This window comes from Filicampus tigris, chromosome 12 (assembly GCF_054856515.1).
Source record: "Filicampus tigris isolate MCC_2025a chromosome 12, RoL_Ftig_1.0, whole genome shotgun sequence".
NCBI classification, from domain to species: Eukaryota; Metazoa; Chordata; class Actinopteri; order Syngnathiformes; family Syngnathidae; genus Filicampus; species Filicampus tigris.
Genome location: NC_141228.1, coordinates 15,626,900 through 15,645,089, shown reverse-complemented (window position 1 = coordinate 15,645,089; position 18,190 = coordinate 15,626,900). Strand labels below are relative to the sequence as shown.

General features: G+C 42.1%; 2 protein-coding genes across 8 annotated transcripts in view; one reads left to right on the top strand and one right to left on the bottom strand.

Moving 5' to 3' along the window:
• Nucleotides 1-8,352, bottom strand: part of gabra5 (gamma-aminobutyric acid type A receptor subunit alpha5) — a 19,887-nt gene extending 11,535 nt beyond the window's left edge. The window contains exons 1-8 of one of the 6 annotated variants that reach the window (XM_086047984.1): nucleotides 8,105-8,352; nucleotides 7,133-7,149; nucleotides 5,582-5,674; nucleotides 4,517-4,601; nucleotides 4,273-4,397; nucleotides 3,791-3,858; nucleotides 2,796-3,016; nucleotides 1,511-1,593 (exon numbers count right to left, since the gene is read on the bottom strand). In XM_086047984.1, the coding sequence (XP_085904110.1) occupies nucleotides 1,511-1,593; nucleotides 2,796-3,016; nucleotides 3,791-3,858; nucleotides 4,273-4,397; nucleotides 4,517-4,599 (580 nt within the window). In that variant the 5' untranslated portion in view covers nucleotides 4,600-4,601; nucleotides 5,582-5,674; nucleotides 7,133-7,149; nucleotides 8,105-8,352. Of the gene's footprint in view, nucleotides 1-1,510; nucleotides 1,594-2,795; nucleotides 3,017-3,790; nucleotides 3,859-4,272; nucleotides 4,398-4,516; nucleotides 4,662-5,581; nucleotides 5,929-7,048; nucleotides 7,068-7,132; nucleotides 7,150-7,975; nucleotides 8,066-8,104 lie in introns of those variants that run through there. The other 5 variants (XM_086047983.1, XM_086047982.1, XM_086047985.1 and 2 more) reach the window with 5 other exon arrangements.
• gabrb3 (gamma-aminobutyric acid type A receptor subunit beta3) overlaps nucleotides 1-18,190 on the top strand; it is a 24,853-nt gene extending 6,663 nt beyond the window's left edge. The window contains exons 2-10 of one of the 2 annotated variants that reach the window (XM_086047978.1): nucleotides 6,785-6,832; nucleotides 8,454-8,545; nucleotides 8,622-8,689; nucleotides 12,111-12,331; nucleotides 13,354-13,436; nucleotides 14,217-14,354; nucleotides 14,831-14,983; nucleotides 15,868-16,112; nucleotides 16,750-18,190. In XM_086047978.1, coding sequence (XP_085904104.1) covers nucleotides 6,785-6,832; nucleotides 8,454-8,545; nucleotides 8,622-8,689; nucleotides 12,111-12,331; nucleotides 13,354-13,436; nucleotides 14,217-14,354; nucleotides 14,831-14,983; nucleotides 15,868-16,112; nucleotides 16,750-17,109 — 1,408 coding nt within the window. In that variant the 3' untranslated portion in view covers nucleotides 17,110-18,190. Of the gene's footprint in view, nucleotides 1-6,784; nucleotides 6,833-6,950; nucleotides 8,345-8,453; nucleotides 8,546-8,621; nucleotides 8,690-12,110; nucleotides 12,332-13,353; nucleotides 13,437-14,216; nucleotides 14,355-14,830; nucleotides 14,984-15,867; nucleotides 16,113-16,749 lie in introns of those variants that run through there. The other variant, XM_086047979.1, reaches the window with a different exon arrangement.

Sequence of the window (18,190 nt, the reverse complement as noted above, 5' to 3'; positions counted from 1 at the left end):
ACTGGCACAACTGCTATGTTTTTAGCATTTAGCCTACATTTTACCAAAACGTTTGAACGACTTTACTGACACATTCGAATAACTTCGGCAATACGTTCAAATGACATAGCAGAGTCAAAAATGTTTCCTCCACATTGGCAGTTAGATACTTTCGTGCAAATAAATAAACTACACAAACACAAAAAATAATCTGTTTTGGGTCAAACTGTGTCACCGTTAATAGTGCGAACGATAAAACCCATAGTCACAATGTTAAAAATGCAGAAGATTTGCATGACAGCTCTTCCTCGCCTCTGTCCATTTTTTTTTAGAATGGTCAAAAGATGTTAACCTTTGTAAAATCTAGAAAACATTAAACACAATTTGTAATCTGACTGTGGCTCATGTCGATTTTTTGGATATGAGACCATGTTAAAAAAAAATTTTTTTTAAATGTGTGACTACCAGAGTATGACAGCTTACCATTTGCAAACTAACGAATCCCGAGCTAGCGATAGTAGCTTAGCGAGACCATGAGAGGTGATTAACGTGTCCAAGAACGGGACCATCGCAGCTTTGACAGAGCCTGGAGCAAAATGGCGGGAAAGCGGGCCGGCCATGCAGGCGGCATCCACAGAGGTCAAAGGATTAGCTCAGGTTAATGGAGTCGCAGGAAACCGGATACGACGCTGATAGCCTACAAGGCTCACGCGGGCCCCAGCACATCACACAAAAGCTTTTTTTTTACTTTAATGTATTTTTAAAAAGGCCTTCCAAAAACCCTAAGCAGCTCGGAAGTTAGCATTCTGTTTTGTTCTATTATTTGATTATTCTGTTAGCTTCCACTTCTAATTCTTTTGCATAACCAAGCTTAACTAGCTGACAATACTGCATACAAAAGTAACATGGAAAAAGAGTGTTTCATGTACAGTCACCAAACCCTTTGCTACTTAAAAAAAAAAAAGTTTTCTTACAATTCAATTGAGATGCAACCTCATTTTGTATTTGGTACTAAAAACACAACACAGCTAACATATATATTTAATTAGTATTTAAAAATACATACATTTAACTTTCACATAAATATAAATAAAAAAATATTGGTTGGTATGTACCCTTTGTTTTTGACTGACACATTTTGTATGTTGTTAAAGGGAACTGCATTCTATTACTTCTGCCCGCTGTTTCAAATAATACGATTATTAATAATTCTTAGAAACAGCTCTCAGTATGTAGCAGTGCACTTCTACAACACAATAGCACTTTATTGTCTTCTTTGTGAAGACAGCAATGGATGTTGTGGACTGCGTAGGTTTACCTAATGAAGTGACAGGTGAGCGTACAATTCAAAGTGGTGAGTATTTAAGTCTACCTTGCAATTAATCTAAGTCACTTTTGGCATGGACTGGGCACACCCGTCTTCCTCCCTGTGTGCCAACTGCAGGGAAGCCCCTCTTAATTAATCCCAAAAGCTTAAGGGCCCACGCAGCTTCCTGTACGTCACAAAACAAATGCCTCGTGTTATACTTACAGCTTCCAAACTTAAGAGGACAGGCATGCGCGTCCATGGGGAAGTCCTCCAGTTGCATGGGGCACTCTGCGGATATGGTCAGTCTGAAAAACAATAGAAATCAATCAATGCATAAATCTAGAAAATATGTGTGATTAAAATTGAGGATTAGTCCATTAAGTCTGATAAAAGTCATTGAGCCCAGAGTCCTTATGAAGACTTCTACTCCCACCATGTGGACACAATTGTCATCATAGAAATACAACAAAAATACGTGATGCTGCAAAAACAGAAAATACCTTATTTTGTAAAACTTGAAAATAAATAACAGGGAAAACCATAAAGACTAGTTTTGTATTGTCATTTTAATATTGTTTTCTGTTATGTTTAAAAAAATGTTTTCATTAGTCATTATCTTTTTCATTTTAATGGGACTTACAGTGGAGTGGGGATAAGGACCGGGCTCACCGGTGAAAAGAGAAAATCTTCATATGGAAACTACGATGACGTTAGAAAAAAACATTGTGGCCCAATAAATTCAGGAATATTTGGGTACATATCACCATTGAGTTTTTTTCCCTGAAAAACGGGAGTTGTTTTTAAATATTGAAGAATATCCACAAAATGGTGGTGCCGAACTGTGAATATGCGGGGGAGCCACTATACACCCAAAACACCCCTGAAAATACTAAATGTTTTTAAAAATGTATATATAATTTAAAACATAAAACATGTTTGATGTAATAACGTACAGTGCAGTGGATCCATGCATATTCGCAGTTCAGATTTCACTGATTTTTTTGGGGGGGGGAACCTATTTTCCGTTATTCGCTAAAAACTCACCTGTTCTGTTTTTGTGCTCGGGCCAAAGCCATATCTAATAAAATATCGCTTTTACACCGTTTTTGTTTCATAATGCGCCAAGGAACCACATTTAGTCAGAAAATAGCCTTGTCTGATTGGAAAAAAATGCTTTGCTGCCACCTTGTGGCTTCAATGGGCATTAAAACCCTTTTGAATTTTGTGAGTAACGTACTCTAAGTGCTCATATATGCCACTTGATGGCAGCAAAGGACTACTTTGTCTCAATGAACCACCTTAAATCACTTCAGCACCGAATTGGTATCAGGTGGTGTGGACACAAAGAGATCTGAGCTCAGGCGAGAGTCAAGTTTGGTCTTGCAACCCGCAGCAAAAATAAAGCTAGCGATGGCCCTTAACTTGAAAAAGTCCTAAATTGGGCAATTTATAAGTCAAGGTATCATTAATGGTGAGTGTGTTATAAGTAAACATCCTGGCAGGTTACCTCATGGTGTAGAGCAGCGTGCCATCATCCTGCAACCTCAGCAGCTTGTTGGGCGTGGTCATGTTGTGCGCGATGGACTTCTTTCCATTGAGGAAGAAGGTATCGGGCGTCCAGATGTTGCTGGCCAGAAGGTTGTTGAGCGGCAGCATCTTCATGGGCCCTTCGAAGCACAGACGCTCGTCCTTCCAGCTCTGGCGGAAGAACACGTCGATTGTGTACTCCTGAAATTGAACAGGAAGTCGGCCATTTTGGTTTGAATCCGCCATTTCTGCCTCAATAGACTCTTCTGGAAAATTTGAAAAAAATTGCCGCTGACATCAGTTTTACAGAATGATACAAAATTGGGTGGACATGTCCATCAAAACAGGACGCACGACAAAGTCTCAAGGACCCATGCACAAAATTTTACAAAAACTGGGCCATTTTGGTTTTAATCAGTCACGCACAAATTTCTGTGTATCGCCCTCCGAGCTCCGGTGGAGTGCCATCCCTGCATGGCCAACCGCACATCAGTTACACTGACTGACATGAAATTGGGTGGACATATCTGTCATAACAGGATGCACAAAAAAGTCTCAAGGACCCATGCCCAAAAGTGAACAAGAAGTTGGCCAGTTTGGTTTGAATCCATCATTTCTTGCTCTATGCCCCTGCATAAAAAAACAGCCCCCACTTCAGTTGCGCTGGCTGACATAAAATTTGGTAGACATGTTCATCATACCAGGAGGCACAAAAAAAGTCTCATGGACCCATGCCCAAATTTGAACAGGAAGTCGATCATTTTGGTTTGAAGCTGCCATATCGGGCAAATTCCAGGGCTCATACCTTTGTCAATTTCAAACTAAGGGCCGACACCAAATCGCCAGGCTATGCCATCCACGCAGTTGAAGCATGGCATTAAAGTTTGATTTTGTAGATTTTCCATGAAAATGGATTGCAATGGCTCGTTTCATCAGCACTTGTAGCTTTTGAGTAACATTTTTTTTAAGTCTTACCATTTCCGTGTCCGAGACAGGACCGAAGCTGGTGACAAAAATGTTCGTTTTGATCTCTGTCACCTTTTCTGTAGGATGGGAGAGAACGGATGCTTTAAGACAATACAAATGTGAAATAGTAGTAAGAGACAACATTAGAACATTTGTATTAACATTATGAACATTTACAAAGGAATGTCACACTTTGTCACTCACAAAGAAACGCCTCCCATTAAAGGCACTTCAACACATGAACGTACATCTGTGTGTGTGTGTGTATACACTTCATAAAACTATTTTCTGTATTTATATTTTATATTTTTCTTGACCAAAAACACGTAAAAAATAAATAAATAAAAACATTAATTTTTAGTTAACGGATTAATGGCATTCCAATTCATTGCAATGGGGAAAATTGATTTGATATACAAATATATGAAATTCACACATCAAATCCCCAATGTATTAGTATTTAATGTGTGTAATGTATACGTAATTGGTACCTCCCAGTCCGGGGCGCAGCCTATTGTCGTAGCCGTCCAGCAGTCCGTCCAGGATGCGTGTGAACACAGTGATGTTGTTAATTAATTCCGCCTCGGTGGGCGTCCCCGTCACCTCCTGCTGGAGGCTGGACAACAACAATCATATGTCAAATTACCGTTATTATCTTTATCACATGGAATGAGGGTGGTGGTGGTGGTGTTGATGATGATGATGATGATGATGATGCCGATGCGACATGCTCACCTCGGGCGGCAGGTGAGGCTGGCGAGCAAGAAGCAGAGCCACATGTGTCTCATTGCAAAGCTGCGGTGCAGTCCATCGCCCATTCCTTCGGCCAAAACACATTTGTGATCATCTCGAGCGAAACAACGGTACACGAGGAGTTGTGCTAAAAAAAAACGAGATATTTTTTTTCCCACTGGACGAGAACAAGATATCAGGCACAAGCGCTGTGAAATGCTCTGTCGTTGCAGGGATCACTATGCTTCTTTTGGACAGAAACATATTCAGAAAGAAGATAGTCATTTGCTCTTTGCACCATTTTGTTGGTCTTATTTGTTATTATTATATTCATTAAAATACTATTTTTATTATCATTAAAATGCCTTTCTATATTTAATGTAGTTTAATTGTGATATCATTTGGGGTTATTATTATCATCCTATTGGTACTATGATACAATGATAATACATTTATTTATCATTTAAGTGTTATTATTCACTGTTTCTTTTGGTATAATTCTATAGCATTAGTTTAAAATGTTTAATTTTGCAGTGTTTTTATAATTTAACATTATTTATTTGGTTATTTTCATGTTAATTGCTGTTGTAATTTTGTTTATTTTATTGTTTGCATTTATGATTTCATTTGTATCTATGCACGTATTCTTATTAATCATATTTAGATTTATTAATTTCCATTTTTTTTACAAGCATGAATTTAACTGTTTACTGTTGTGATTGTTTCTAATATTTCAGTTATTTAGCTCCAATGGCTCAAAACATTGTTTGTTTCATCCTATTTTTTTCTTAATATTCAATAAAAAATGAAGAGCAAAAATCCCTTAATTTTTTTACATTTTTCAAAATACAGCACTTTCCCTCACCTGAACTTTAAAGGAGTCAATTCTTCCCATAACAGAGAAGAGGGTTAATTATCTAAAAAAGGAATGGGTTAAAAACAACACAACCTACTGGAAGTGTTCCACCTGCATCCCTGCACCACACATGATCTTCACCACACACAGTAAAACTGCCCCCCCCCCCCCAGCCCGCCCACCACCCGTTCCCCCACCCCGCTACCCCTTACCTTCAAGAAGAAGACGACGACTACCTCTCGTCCTCCAGCGTTGCTCTTCAGCAGGCTCTCCCGGCGCAGCACTCCAAATTTGCCGTCAACGATCTGGTGGACGGGGGGGGTCAGAGAAAGAACCCCCCAAAAAAAGACGTGGCGTTCAAATAGAAAATAATTATACTAGCGCCACTTTCATTCTGGCTCGGGCGCCGCAGAAAAAAAACGGGCAAAAAAAGGTATAAAATATGATGAGGAGGCAAATGAGAGGAAGAGAGGAGAGGAGAGGGCGGGAAGCAGCACTGGTGGATGTGCGCAGTGGCGGAGGGGTGAAGATGCTGAGAGGGAGGGGGGGCGAGAGAAAGAGAGAGAGAGAGTGAGAAAGCGGTTGGATAATACGACTGGATCCGTTCCTTATTGTTACCCCGCTTCTGAGACCTATTTCCGACAAATAGTCGACACTACTGAGTATGGGGTCATCGTTTGTAGTTAGGCGACATGTTGAAGTTCCGGTGGCAAGATATTGTACGTGAATACAGTGGTTTCTTGAGATACGAGTAGGGTTGAACCATTTAGAAAAATAATCCAACTCTGATTTTTTTCCCCCTCGATATTGCTATTGTAATTTAAAATGCGATTCTTTTTTTAAGGTCCTCTTCCTCTGTAGTTTAAAAAAAAATGAAAACGGCATTCTATTATATTCCAATATCCATTTGAATTTAATCAATTGTTTAGCCCTAGTCGAAAGACTTCAGATTTTTGTTTTTGTAGCCGATGCTGAGGTGATGATAGTTGAGTTGAGGTCGATTCATCGATGACGTCGATGATATTTTTTTCCAGCTGTCAACTATGTGCTTTCGCCTTGAAAAGCAAGCTCGCTAATCACGTTCACCGCTGTCCTCAGCACACAGTGGCCCCCACCCACAGATCTTTCTCTCTGTCCACTGTTACAGGAGGCTGTTTGGGAAATTTGCTGATGTAAGGATTTCAGCTGTTTGTTAGCTAACATTAGCAGATGCTTTCTACAGATGGGCATTCATAGCACTTGTCATATTGAATATAGAAATGTATATTTTACAACGGACCATGCTACCGGTCTCATTTTCAGGAACATTTTTCCACATGCTTGAAACACCGCTGTGCCTGTTTATTTCAGTGATGTTGTTAATGCTGAAATCCGTTTCTTAATAGGTTCCAATTGTATTTTTATTTTATTTACAGGAACGCCGTTGATGGAAACAAAAAGCTGCATGCGATCTACGATACGAGGTGAGTGTCATTTTGTGTCAACCAAGGATGCTTGACATAATGCCTACTAAGCCTGTGAAAATACTGGCATTTATGCGCAGAGCAAACAGAGCTTCTGATACGACCTCGGAAGGTGGAAAATTGCCAGGACGATAATGTCCATTCTGTCAGTGTTGTTTATCCAGAGCAGTGGCATGCAAAGAGGGTGGAAATATTACCTTTTTTTTTTTTTACAACCTGCAATTGTCTTATGAGCAGATTGCCATGCTGAATTTGTCATGTGCCTGTGCTGTTTAGAGAGCACATTTTATATTCACTCACCAATCAGCTGCCAGTACCTGAGAAACACAAAAAGGACAGAGAAAAGGTGGCAGCACCACCTTCAGGCAGGGAGGGACAACAGCACACAAACGACCAAGATCGCAACAACTGGCAGGGGTGGCAAAAGTACTCACAGCCTTAAAGGGAATACAGATATGCTGTACCCAGAAAATTGCTAATTTTGCCATTGGCTTTAATGCTCCCTGGTTCACGGTCCTCCATGCCATTGCTGTCCCTGTTTGTTTACGCCAGTGATTCTCAACCAGTGTGCAGTTGCACATTAGCGTGTTATCAGGTGTGTTGTGGAAAATTATTCAATGTCATTTATTTTGCCCAAAAAATGTAATATTTTCTTTTCTTTTTTTTAATTCATCTATACCAACCACATATAGTAACAGGCAAAACAATGAAATGCTCTAGATGACCGAAGGTAAATTAACCAATAATTTGGGTGAATGTGGTGTGCTGTGAATGTTTTTCACAGCAAAGATTGAAAGATTGAAATACATAAAAGTCCCCAAGGTTTCAATCGATCAAGTTCTGAAACTTGGTTGACTTTAACTTTCTCCAGACACAGTATATATTGTCCACTGAGGTTGAAAACACTTAACTAGACTATTTTGACCAAGTATGGAGTGTAGTACAAAGTACATATTTCAAATGTAGGGAGTAAAAGCAGAGTCATCCGAAAAAATAACTACCCATGTCAAGTAAGAGTTAGCTGAAAAATCTACTTATATACATAACTAAGTACTCGTACTTGGTTAATTATTTTCCACCACTGACAACTGGAGCCCCCGCTAGCCCACCCCTGCCTCTCATTAGCGCTCCCCATGCACATACTTGAATCCGAAGGCACGCAAGGACGTTATTTGAGGTGACAAGCTGCCAAAAAGGAGCAAGAAGTACTGCGTGGGACGAGGTGATTGATGGCGCGTTCAGCCGTGTGTCGTCGTGTGGGTGAAGTCTCACCTGATTTAGTGGTGCTCGACGGGGAGAGAGGAAGGGAGCGACCGAGGGAGAGGAGGAGGGAGGGACGCAGGGAGGCAGGGAACGACCAAGAGCCGCGAGGCGAGGCGAGACGCGGGGGCGAAGCGCCGACTTGCACCCCGCCACACAGCTCACCTGAGCCGGGAGGATGAGGGTCCTCCGGGCGTGGTACTGGTGGCACTCCTGGCCGCCGGTCGTGGCCGCGTTGTGCGCATGCGCCAGGTGAGCTCTGTGGCGCCAAGGATGACTTCTGCTACTCGTTCTTCTTCTTGTTCTTCAAATTTACCATTATTTAATTTTTTTATAAATGGCCCCCCATTTTCTCTTTTAGCGTCAAAGAGCCTGGCAACATGTCTTTTGTCAAAGACACGGTGGACAAACTTTTAAAGGGATACGACATTCGTCTCAGGCCAGACTTTGGAGGTAAGAACAATTCATAAATATCTAAATGTTTATTGATAGATAATAACATACACACTTGGTTGTGTTATTTTTGAAGGTGCCCCTGTGGCTGTTGGCATGAGTATAGATGTGGCTAGCATAGACATGGTCTCCGAGGTGAATATGGTAAGTTCCATGCAAAATTTTTATTTTATATATAATACAGTGTATGGACCTTTTCATCATTACGTCACATGTAAACTATATATATATATATATATATATATATATATATATATATATATATATATATATGTATGTATGTGTGTATGTGTGTGTGTGTATATATAACATGTGTTTTTTTAAACAACATGGCACACATTCATTCCACTGGGGAAGAATCTCATGAACCTGAACCACCCTCCCCTTGTGTCTGGGTTGGAGTCTCTCACTCGACTCGAGCTCCTTTCCGTTATTCCCAGTAGATAGGCAGGTGTTAGCATGACAGGTCGCACGTCTGACACGTGTCATTGCCCCAGGATGGCACGGCGCTCCTGGCCTCCCGCTGGGCCTCATTTACCGGAGAGTGAAAACCCGTCTTTGTCTCTCCCGAGGTCCAAATTGTCTGACAACAATCATGCACACACATTCACAAGTGAGCATCTGGACGACCTTGTCAACTTATGAGTTTTTCCAGATACAATCCACCACTTTTTTTTGCTTTGTGTTGCGAGTTAAAATTTGAATTGTAATGAGAGGATTGAGAAACCGAGCTTCAGATACGATGCCTTTCAAATAAAGTAGGGGAAAAAAGTCCAAAGACATTTGAACTGTCTCAGAAGTGGCATAAAACTCGTCAGCATTATGTCTCCTCAAGATTGGAAGTTTGAATGTTTCTAGACAATAAACATTAAAAATAGTTAAGTAAGATACACTTGAGTAACCCCGGTTTGTTAAAACTGAATAACTGTTATGCTTCGTTGCTGAAGGAACTGGTCAGCTATGAAGTTATGTCCTTTGAAAAATATTTTTGGGAGAGCTTTTTGACTGGTTAGTTGGTCGGGTGTCTGTACAAGTTTAATAAATGACAGTGTAATAAATTTGTGATTTTTAAAAAAAATTATTAAATTAGCAAGTGAACATGATTTTGGGGTGGTGATGTGTGATATTGGTGGGAAAAGATAAATGATGGCAATATAAGGTATAACAACAACATAAATAAAATGGTGGTGGTCTTTTCGGTAAAGAAACCGATTAGTGGAATTTCAATAGGGTAAATTGATTTGATCTATTAGTAAAGATAAGAGCTTTGTCACGGATGGAGTACCATTGTACGTCATTGAAGCCTGTCGTGCTGGTCAGAGTGCAGCAGAGGTCGCGCGTTAAAAGATGCTGAAATATTTCAAACGCTCGGCGCTACAGACGACGAGCTGCTTCCGTGCGGTGGGAGCGCGCGGTGTTGCGCAAAAGCTGATTCAGCCGACCCACTCTGCTGGTGTTGCTGCATGTGGGCGGACAACACGTCTCACAACAACACCTGCTTTTCATCTCACTACCTTCTCAACAGCAGCTCTTCTGCACCACTGCTGCCTGTTTAAAAAAAAAAAATCACATCTAACTTTAAAAGCAAGCCGAGTAAACCCCCGCTATATCGCAGTTTATCGTGGGAGCTAGCTCTATATTTTGCGGATTTTACAGTGCAGCACAATTTGTACAGTATATAGGCAAGTATGAATTTAAAGTTGTGCCCCAACATTTACTGAGCACTGAGATCTACTGGGAGACATGCGGCACAATTAACAGCAAGAAGGAGAGGCAGAGAAGGGCCCCAACTAAAACGCTAGTAGTCCACACCAATAATAGTTTCCACAGAGCAGAACGAATATATGCTTTTGAGTATTGTTGCATGCATTGTTGCTCCGTGTGTCTTAACGTAGCAGTTGATTGAATAGCTTTTGCTAATTTCTGTTAACCCGTCATATTATGTTAGCACTAAGCTAGTAGACTTTTGTTTGATGAAGTTGTACGGTTTGCTGGATCATTTTGATGCCGGAATACACAATGTTTAATTCAAAATTCAAAGCGATGTTATTTAATAGTCTCCTATTTCCTGGCGGGAAGAGAGTGAAAATCAGGAATATTTTAAAAAGTGTGTCTTAATGTGTATTAAAGCATGTCCATTCGCACGTATGCTTCCTGTAAACAACATTCAGGCCATTCACATGTATACATAATATAAACATACATTAGCCTGTACACCCTCTTTGTACATAAGTCTTCAAAGGCGCATGAAAACCGTAGCCAGAAATCAGTTGACAATGTTAGTGTAATTCACTCCAAACTAAGAGAATGTTGCAGTTGTTACACGATGCGGCAATCTTACACTCCCCCCCCCCCCCCCCAAAAAAAAAAAAACTGCATTTCCATCATTTCATCTGTGTCAGGTCAGCAGTTTTACACAGCGCCGAGTGTATGAGTAATATTTATTAGTTCAGATGGGATGTAGTCAGCCCTGCCAAAGACCGCCATTAAAACCTTCCTACACGGGACATGCAGTGAAGGCCAGACGCAGTACACACTGAACATGCATGCGAGCTTGTTCCGAATGTGAACATTCACTGACGCGGAGGCTTGTTTATTTCCTGTGACCTGCTTATTTATTTAAGAGAATATTAGTCAGCAGAATCAAGTCCCGTCAGCTCCATTAAAAGGCTGCAAAAGCTTTTGTGTTGCGCTGGATCAGTGGTGGAACGCAGCCAATGAGTCAATGAGGGCCCTTTATTAATTATTGATCCATCCATCTATAAGGATCTATCAATCCATCGCCTCGTTCATGAAGCCATCCTGCAAAAAAACAGGAGACCAAACAGGACATTCATTTGTGGATTGGACTTTTTACGCAGAAACAGTGAAGGGTATTAAATGTCGCACTCCTGACTTTATACTCACAGGACACTTTTGAGTACCACCTCAGACGGCTGGTAATTCTCGGGTTGACTTTATCCACTGATTCGGTAGCGTATACAAAAAGGGGGTTCTTTTATAGGCTGAATACTCTTAATTACAGGACAGACTCCACCTCTGTTATGGTACTAATTAAGGCCCTGACCATTTAATCAGTTGGCCACTTTAATCGGCCGATATACAGTAAGCCCTTTTCCGATCTTGTGCAGATTTTTTTCTTGACACGTTACAACACAAGACAAAGATAAAAACTGACATTCGACAAAAATCGGCCGATTTCTGTTGATTTTTCTCTTGGTTGTGAAGTTAAACAAATCCAAAGGACAAAGTATTGCAAAACAGTTCCTGTCTGTATTTCATATCTTGATTGTTGTAAGCATCAAGTGACCAAAAACAAAGTTATTTTATTTTTTATATAGTCTTTAAATGATTTGGTTATTGGAATCAAGCATCGGCCTGAAGAAAAATCCATATCGGTCGGGCACTAGTACTGATACTACCGCAGAAGGTGGTAAATTCCCTGGTTAACTTCATCCACTGATCTGGAAGCTTTTACAGAAAAGCGATCTTTTATTATTTATTTTAGTTCAAAATACTACTGTAGCATTACTAATGCTACCTGTCCGCTACTCTCCCTCTGCAGGACTACACGCTGACCATGTACTTCCAGCAATATTGGCGGGACAAGCGGCTGGCCTACTTGGGCATCCCCCTCAACCTCACCCTGGACAACCGGGTGGCGGACCAGCTGTGGGTGCCCGACACCTACTTCCTCAATGACAAGAAGTCTTTCGTGCACGGCGTCACCGTCAAGAACCGCATGATCCGGCTGCACCCGGACGGCACCGTCCTCTACGGCCTCAGGTAAGAGGCACCGTCTGGTTGGGTCTGATACTTTGTCCGTTACACAGCTGCTGTATTTATTGAACAGCATTTCAGATGTACAAATTGTACAAAAAGTTTTTATTTTACCTAGACATTAGAAATCTTTCTTTTAAAATTCTTTGTTTTAAGATTATAACACAAATTTCAGGGAGCTGCCGGGGTCATCGGAATGTCTTGAGAAGTTAAATGAAAACCTAAACGAGTAAATAGCTCCCTACAGTTTTCTACAGTAAATAACGTTTTCCAAAAATGTCAAAATAACTGAAATGTACAGTACAACTTTCTATTTCAAACAAAGTCAGAAGGTGCGCCGAGTTTCCAAGGTCTGCAGCATCTCTTAAAAAATAAAGTTAACTCAAAATGTGAATAAATAGTTCGGCGAGGTAACACCGTTTGAATTGAGCTCTAATAAGCGGCCGTCAGATTTTTAACAAAAGGCTGATGCCGCATTTGTCAAAATGCTCGGCGCCGAATCTATCTATCCCGACTTTAAAGGAACACCCACACACTCAACATCACAGATACTACAGTGTAGAATATGCAGCTGATGACCCAAAGTGAACAAAAATAATACCTCCACCTCACATTTTGCCGTCATAAGCATGAAGCTTTAAAATATTGCATAGGGCAATCACTGCCAATAGCCTCTCAAATGTCCACACCCTCTCCTTTATTTCCTCTCTTTGTATTATTATAAATATAGACACAGTATGGCGGTCAGAACCATCTGCTTCTTCCTTGCGCCATGTTACTTGTGGTACAACTAGAAATAACACACTACAGCCTATGTGGCCTGGTGTGCCTCATGGACTGTAACTCAGTGACTGTTAAATTCACCATTTGCACTGCTGCATGGACGCCAACAGAGAAACTAGATTTTCACCTTTACAGAAGATATCTGCTCTGTACTGGACGAGCTTTCCTCTTCATACTGCAATGCAGCATCGACACCAACTAATAAACATGTTTTTTTTTGTTTTTTTGCTGGCCTTTGGACCCAGAATCACGACGACGGCCGCCTGCATGATGGACCTGAGGCGATACCCGCTGGACGAACAGAACTGCACACTGGAGATTGAGAGCTGTGAGTTGACAAGACACGCGCGCGTGCACGCTCACGTACAGCGGAAAGGATAGCGCACCCTCAGTCTTGATGATATGTGCCCGTGCGCTCGCCATTCATGCGGAATCATGTGTACAAGCGTGTAAGATTTACATGTGCTGCAGTCAGCGCTCCCGCGGCGGACGCGGCTCGTAAATCAGCCTTTTTGCCCGGTCGAAGGCCTCCGGCAAATGTAAAGTGCATCGCGTGCGATTCATTCACAAGTTCGCTGCGCTGTTAAATCGACCGACAGACGGTTGTGGGATGCGAAAAAAAAACAAACGATACGCGCCGCCGAGAGTCAACAATGTTATATTAAATAAGTAAGCGCCTTTTACATTCAACAATATCTGTCCATTCAGTGTGTTTACGCCACACTTGTTTGGGGAAATTGTGTCAAGTTGTCGCAGTGAACACTTAAAGACGGCAAGTCAAAGTGTTTAGTAATTTCACAACTATAATTGAAGCAGATAAATTAATTGTGAAAGCCTAACCTACAGTATAAGACCAAAAAAGTTTCGTCTCATAAATTTGATATTATTGTAATATACATTAATTTGTAGATTGTGTTTGTTAAAAAAAAACATACATGGGTGGAGGACCTTCAAAAAATAATCGCATATTAAATCGCAATCTCAATATTGAGGGAACAATGATTATTTCTCAAAATCGTTCCACCCGATTACATGGTATTGATATTGTTTGGGAAAAAAATGAGCACTGTCTTGGTGTTGCTTTGTTTTTTTCACACGCACGTGACAGACGGATACACGACGGATGACATCGAGTTCTACTGGAAAGGAGGCGACACGGCCGTGACGGGCGTGACGCGTATCGAGCTCCCGCAGTTCTCCATAGTGGACTACAAGCTGGTCTCCAGGAACGTGGTCTTTTCCACTGGTAAACGCTGGGAAATATTCCCTTATCGTAAAATCTGTTTGTTTGTTTTTGTCACAAAAATCCAATTTGACATTCTTCCTCTTGGAGCAAATACAATCCTTAATGGATTTGAATCAACTGCCAGACGGATGTGACGTCGGCCCCGTGTTGAGAGGTTTGTCGTTTGTAAAGCAAGCTGCGCCCCACCGTGCTCCGATCTTTTGTATTAAAGGGGAAAGCGACTGCACATGTACAAGTTTAATGTAATGAGAGTCAATGGGTCCAAGATTTTTACATTATAATTATCCTGCTCATGTAAAAATAGATATAGGCTACATACATTCCAGAATATTTTATTCTATTATTTCAATTTTATTTTCGTCTTACTTAAGGTTTTGTGGCGTGGCCTAGAGCTCGTCAACAGGGACGCGTGAAGGAGTACAGAAACAAAAAAAGTTTTTAAATGTTTTTTTATTTTGTGTGTGCGTGCGGTGCAGGTGCCTACCCTCGATTGTCTCTGAGCTTCAAGCTGAAGAGGAACATCGGCTACTTCATCCTGCAGACGTACATGCCCTCCATCCTGATCACCATCCTGTCCTGGGTCTCCTTCTGGATCAACTACGACGCCTCGGCCGCCAGAGTCGCTTTAGGTAAATGCTGTTAAATGAATGAGCGGACGTGCGAAACGTTAACAGCGATAGTCTGCCTATGAACATCAGAACAACAACGTGTCCTGGCCGGTCCAACATTACAGAGCCCTAAAGTGGATATCAAGGGGTGAGGAGAAATGTTTTTCTCCTCATTACAAGTCAGTCCAAATCAGTTACTTTTTTCCCCCCAATCATATACAGTTATACTGTTGCTTTAATCTGTGTCAATCTTGCGCACCGTTTTTTTGTTCTTGGCTCTCAAGCGGGAATCGATGGCACGTACCCACACAGCTCTCCACTCCCTCCCCCGCACGCACTGTTCAAGCGCTACATTTTGGGCCCACTTACACAGCAGCGCTCAATACACAGAAATATAGTCGCGGTCCTGGCAGGAAACTCAAAAGATACATTTGCTAAAATCTGACATTTGATGTATTTTTAGATTACTTCTTACCCTGGTACCAACACCTGAAAGTAACGATAAGGAACAGTTGGACAAGTCTTCAGTTGAACAAGTGCGGAGGCTCTACTAAAGCAGCAATGAGAAAAAGTTGGAATAGTTTGATCTTAGAACATGTCGAGAAACTGCAACGATAAAGGAGAGTAAGTAATAGTTGGACTAGTCTGCTTTATGACATGTCCTCAAACAGCACTGATAAAGCAACATTAGGGAATAGTCGGAGTGTTGTAATCACACTCTAGAAGCAACTCTGGAAAAACAATCACTTTAAAATTAGAGTAAGGAAAATGTGGATTCATCTGCATTGTAACACGTCTCAAATCAGCGCTGGTAAAGCAGCAGTAAGGAAGAGTTGGATTACTATCATTACTCAAAGCAACGCCGGTGCGCCAATCGCCTCAACGGGGCCCTTTTGCGTTGACAGGCATCACCACGGTGCTGACCATGACCACCATCAACACGCACCTGCGGGAGACGCTGCCCAAGATCCCGTACGTGAAGGCCATCGACATGTACCTGATGGGCTGCTTCGTCTTCGTCTTCCTGGCCCTGCTGGAGTACGCCTTCGTCAACTACATCTTTTTCGGGCGCGGACCGCGCATGCAGAAGAAGCTGGCCGAGCGGGCACAGAAGGCCAACAACGACCGCGCCGCTTTCGACCGCCCCAAGGTGAAGACCTAGCTGCGCCAGTACACGGACGGACGGACGGACGGATAGATAGATAGATAGATAGATAGATAGATAGATAGATAGATAGATAGATAGATACATAGATAGATAGATAGGCAAGCTACCTAGCTAGCTGGCTAGAAAAGCTACCTAGCTAGCTAGATAGATAAGCTAGCCAGCTATATAGACAGATAAGCTAGCTATCCAGCTAGATCAATAGACACGTATGGTCTTAAAGCTAAAAGTCAACCCAAACATATTTTTTTCAAGAATATGTTCCCAGCAGGACAACTAGTTGAAACACGGCATTCTGATTAGTTTTGCCTTTGTGGAATATAAGTTAAGCAGCAAAATGTACTCGTTTTTAGCCATCTCTGGGATCGGCCATTTTGTCTTCTGTCGCCTGAAAATGACATCACAACTGCTCACAACGACCAATCGCAGCTGACCTGTTTTCTGAATATGAGCCGTGCAGCTAAAAATGAGTGGATTAACTCTTATTCCACACACGCAATATTTATCAGAATGCCCTGTTTCAACTAGTGGGCTTGCATAGACCATATTCTTGAAAAAAATATGTTTGCGTTGACTTCCCCCTTTAAGTTTGAGGGCAATTTTTGGTGTGTTCTGCCCCCAGGCCGAGTGTCAAGGCAACATCCTGCTGACCACGCTGGAGATCCATAATGAGGTGGGCGTCCACGCCGTCACCACCACCAGCAGCAGCACCAGCAGCAGCCTGTACGAGGCCACGGCAAACTCCACCCCCGCCCCGCTGGACAACTCGTCGGGGGTCCAGTACAGGCGCGGCGGGCGGGCCGCCGCGCGCCCCACCGTCCCGGACGGGAGGAGGAGCCGCCTGAGGAGGCGATCGTCGCAGCTGAAGATCAAAATCCCCGACCTGACGGACGTCAACGCTATCGACCGCTGGTCCCGCTTCATCTTCCCCTTCTCCTTCTCCTTCTTTAACGTCGTCTACTGGCTCTACTACGTCAATTAATGTGCGTGCATGTGTGTGCGTCCCGTGATGCTCGGACAGGACACGGGTCACGTCGCGGGCAACCACGTCACGGCACGGCCGCCAGGCTGTTCTCGGCGCACGGTCGCTATGATGCCACGTAAAGTGGAATCTTTAAGATCAAATGACACATCAAAGTCATTTTTTCTTATAGGAAATAATGTGAGGACAGCGACCAGTCCAGGGTGTATCCCACTTCTCTCACCAAAAGTCATCTAAGGTTAATTAAGGTCTATAAATTCTCCAAGGGGGTAAAAGTGTGAGTGATCGTTCGTCTGTATGTACCCTGAGATTGTGTGCCGACCACTCCAGGGTGTCTCACGCTTCTCTCGCCAAAAGTCATTTTAAGTTCATCCTTAAGACTAAATTGTCCATAGGTGTGAATGTGACTGAATTGTCATTTGTCTATATGTGCCCTGAGAATGACTTGTGATCAATACAGGGTGCACCCCGCTTCTATCGCCAAAGTCATCTTGGATTCATTAAGGGTTCTAAATGGTCTAAATGTGTGTGTGCAAATGGTCATTATTCCATGTCGTCGCTGTCCTGTGAAAAACACTTTTGTCCATTTTTTTCAATTTTCTTATTTTTACCTGAATGGCGTTTCTGCGTTGCATTAATGGGAAAATTAAACACATTTCCAAAATTGGACATACATGTTTTTCACAGGACAGTGGCGATATCTTCCCTATTGGCTGGTGACTAGCCCAGGGTGTATCCCGCTTTTCTCGCCAAATGTCATCTTGGGTTAATTAAAGATTCAACATTTTCCAATTATGTGTGTATGTGTATGGTTGTGCGTCCATGATTGTTGTGATTGACCGGCAACCAGCCCAGGGCGCACCCCACTTCTCTCGCCGATGTCATCTCAGGTGTGCGTGTTGATTATGTCATTCAACATTTGAGGTTCCACTGTGTTACCTGACGCTAAAGTTAGCATGGATGCTAAGCTAAATTTGGGGTGTGCATCGTTGATGTGTTTTTTTTTCTTTCTGACCGATCGCCGGACTTTTCATTGTTTTCATTTTGTGTTGACTTTATAAAAACACGCAGACAAATCCCA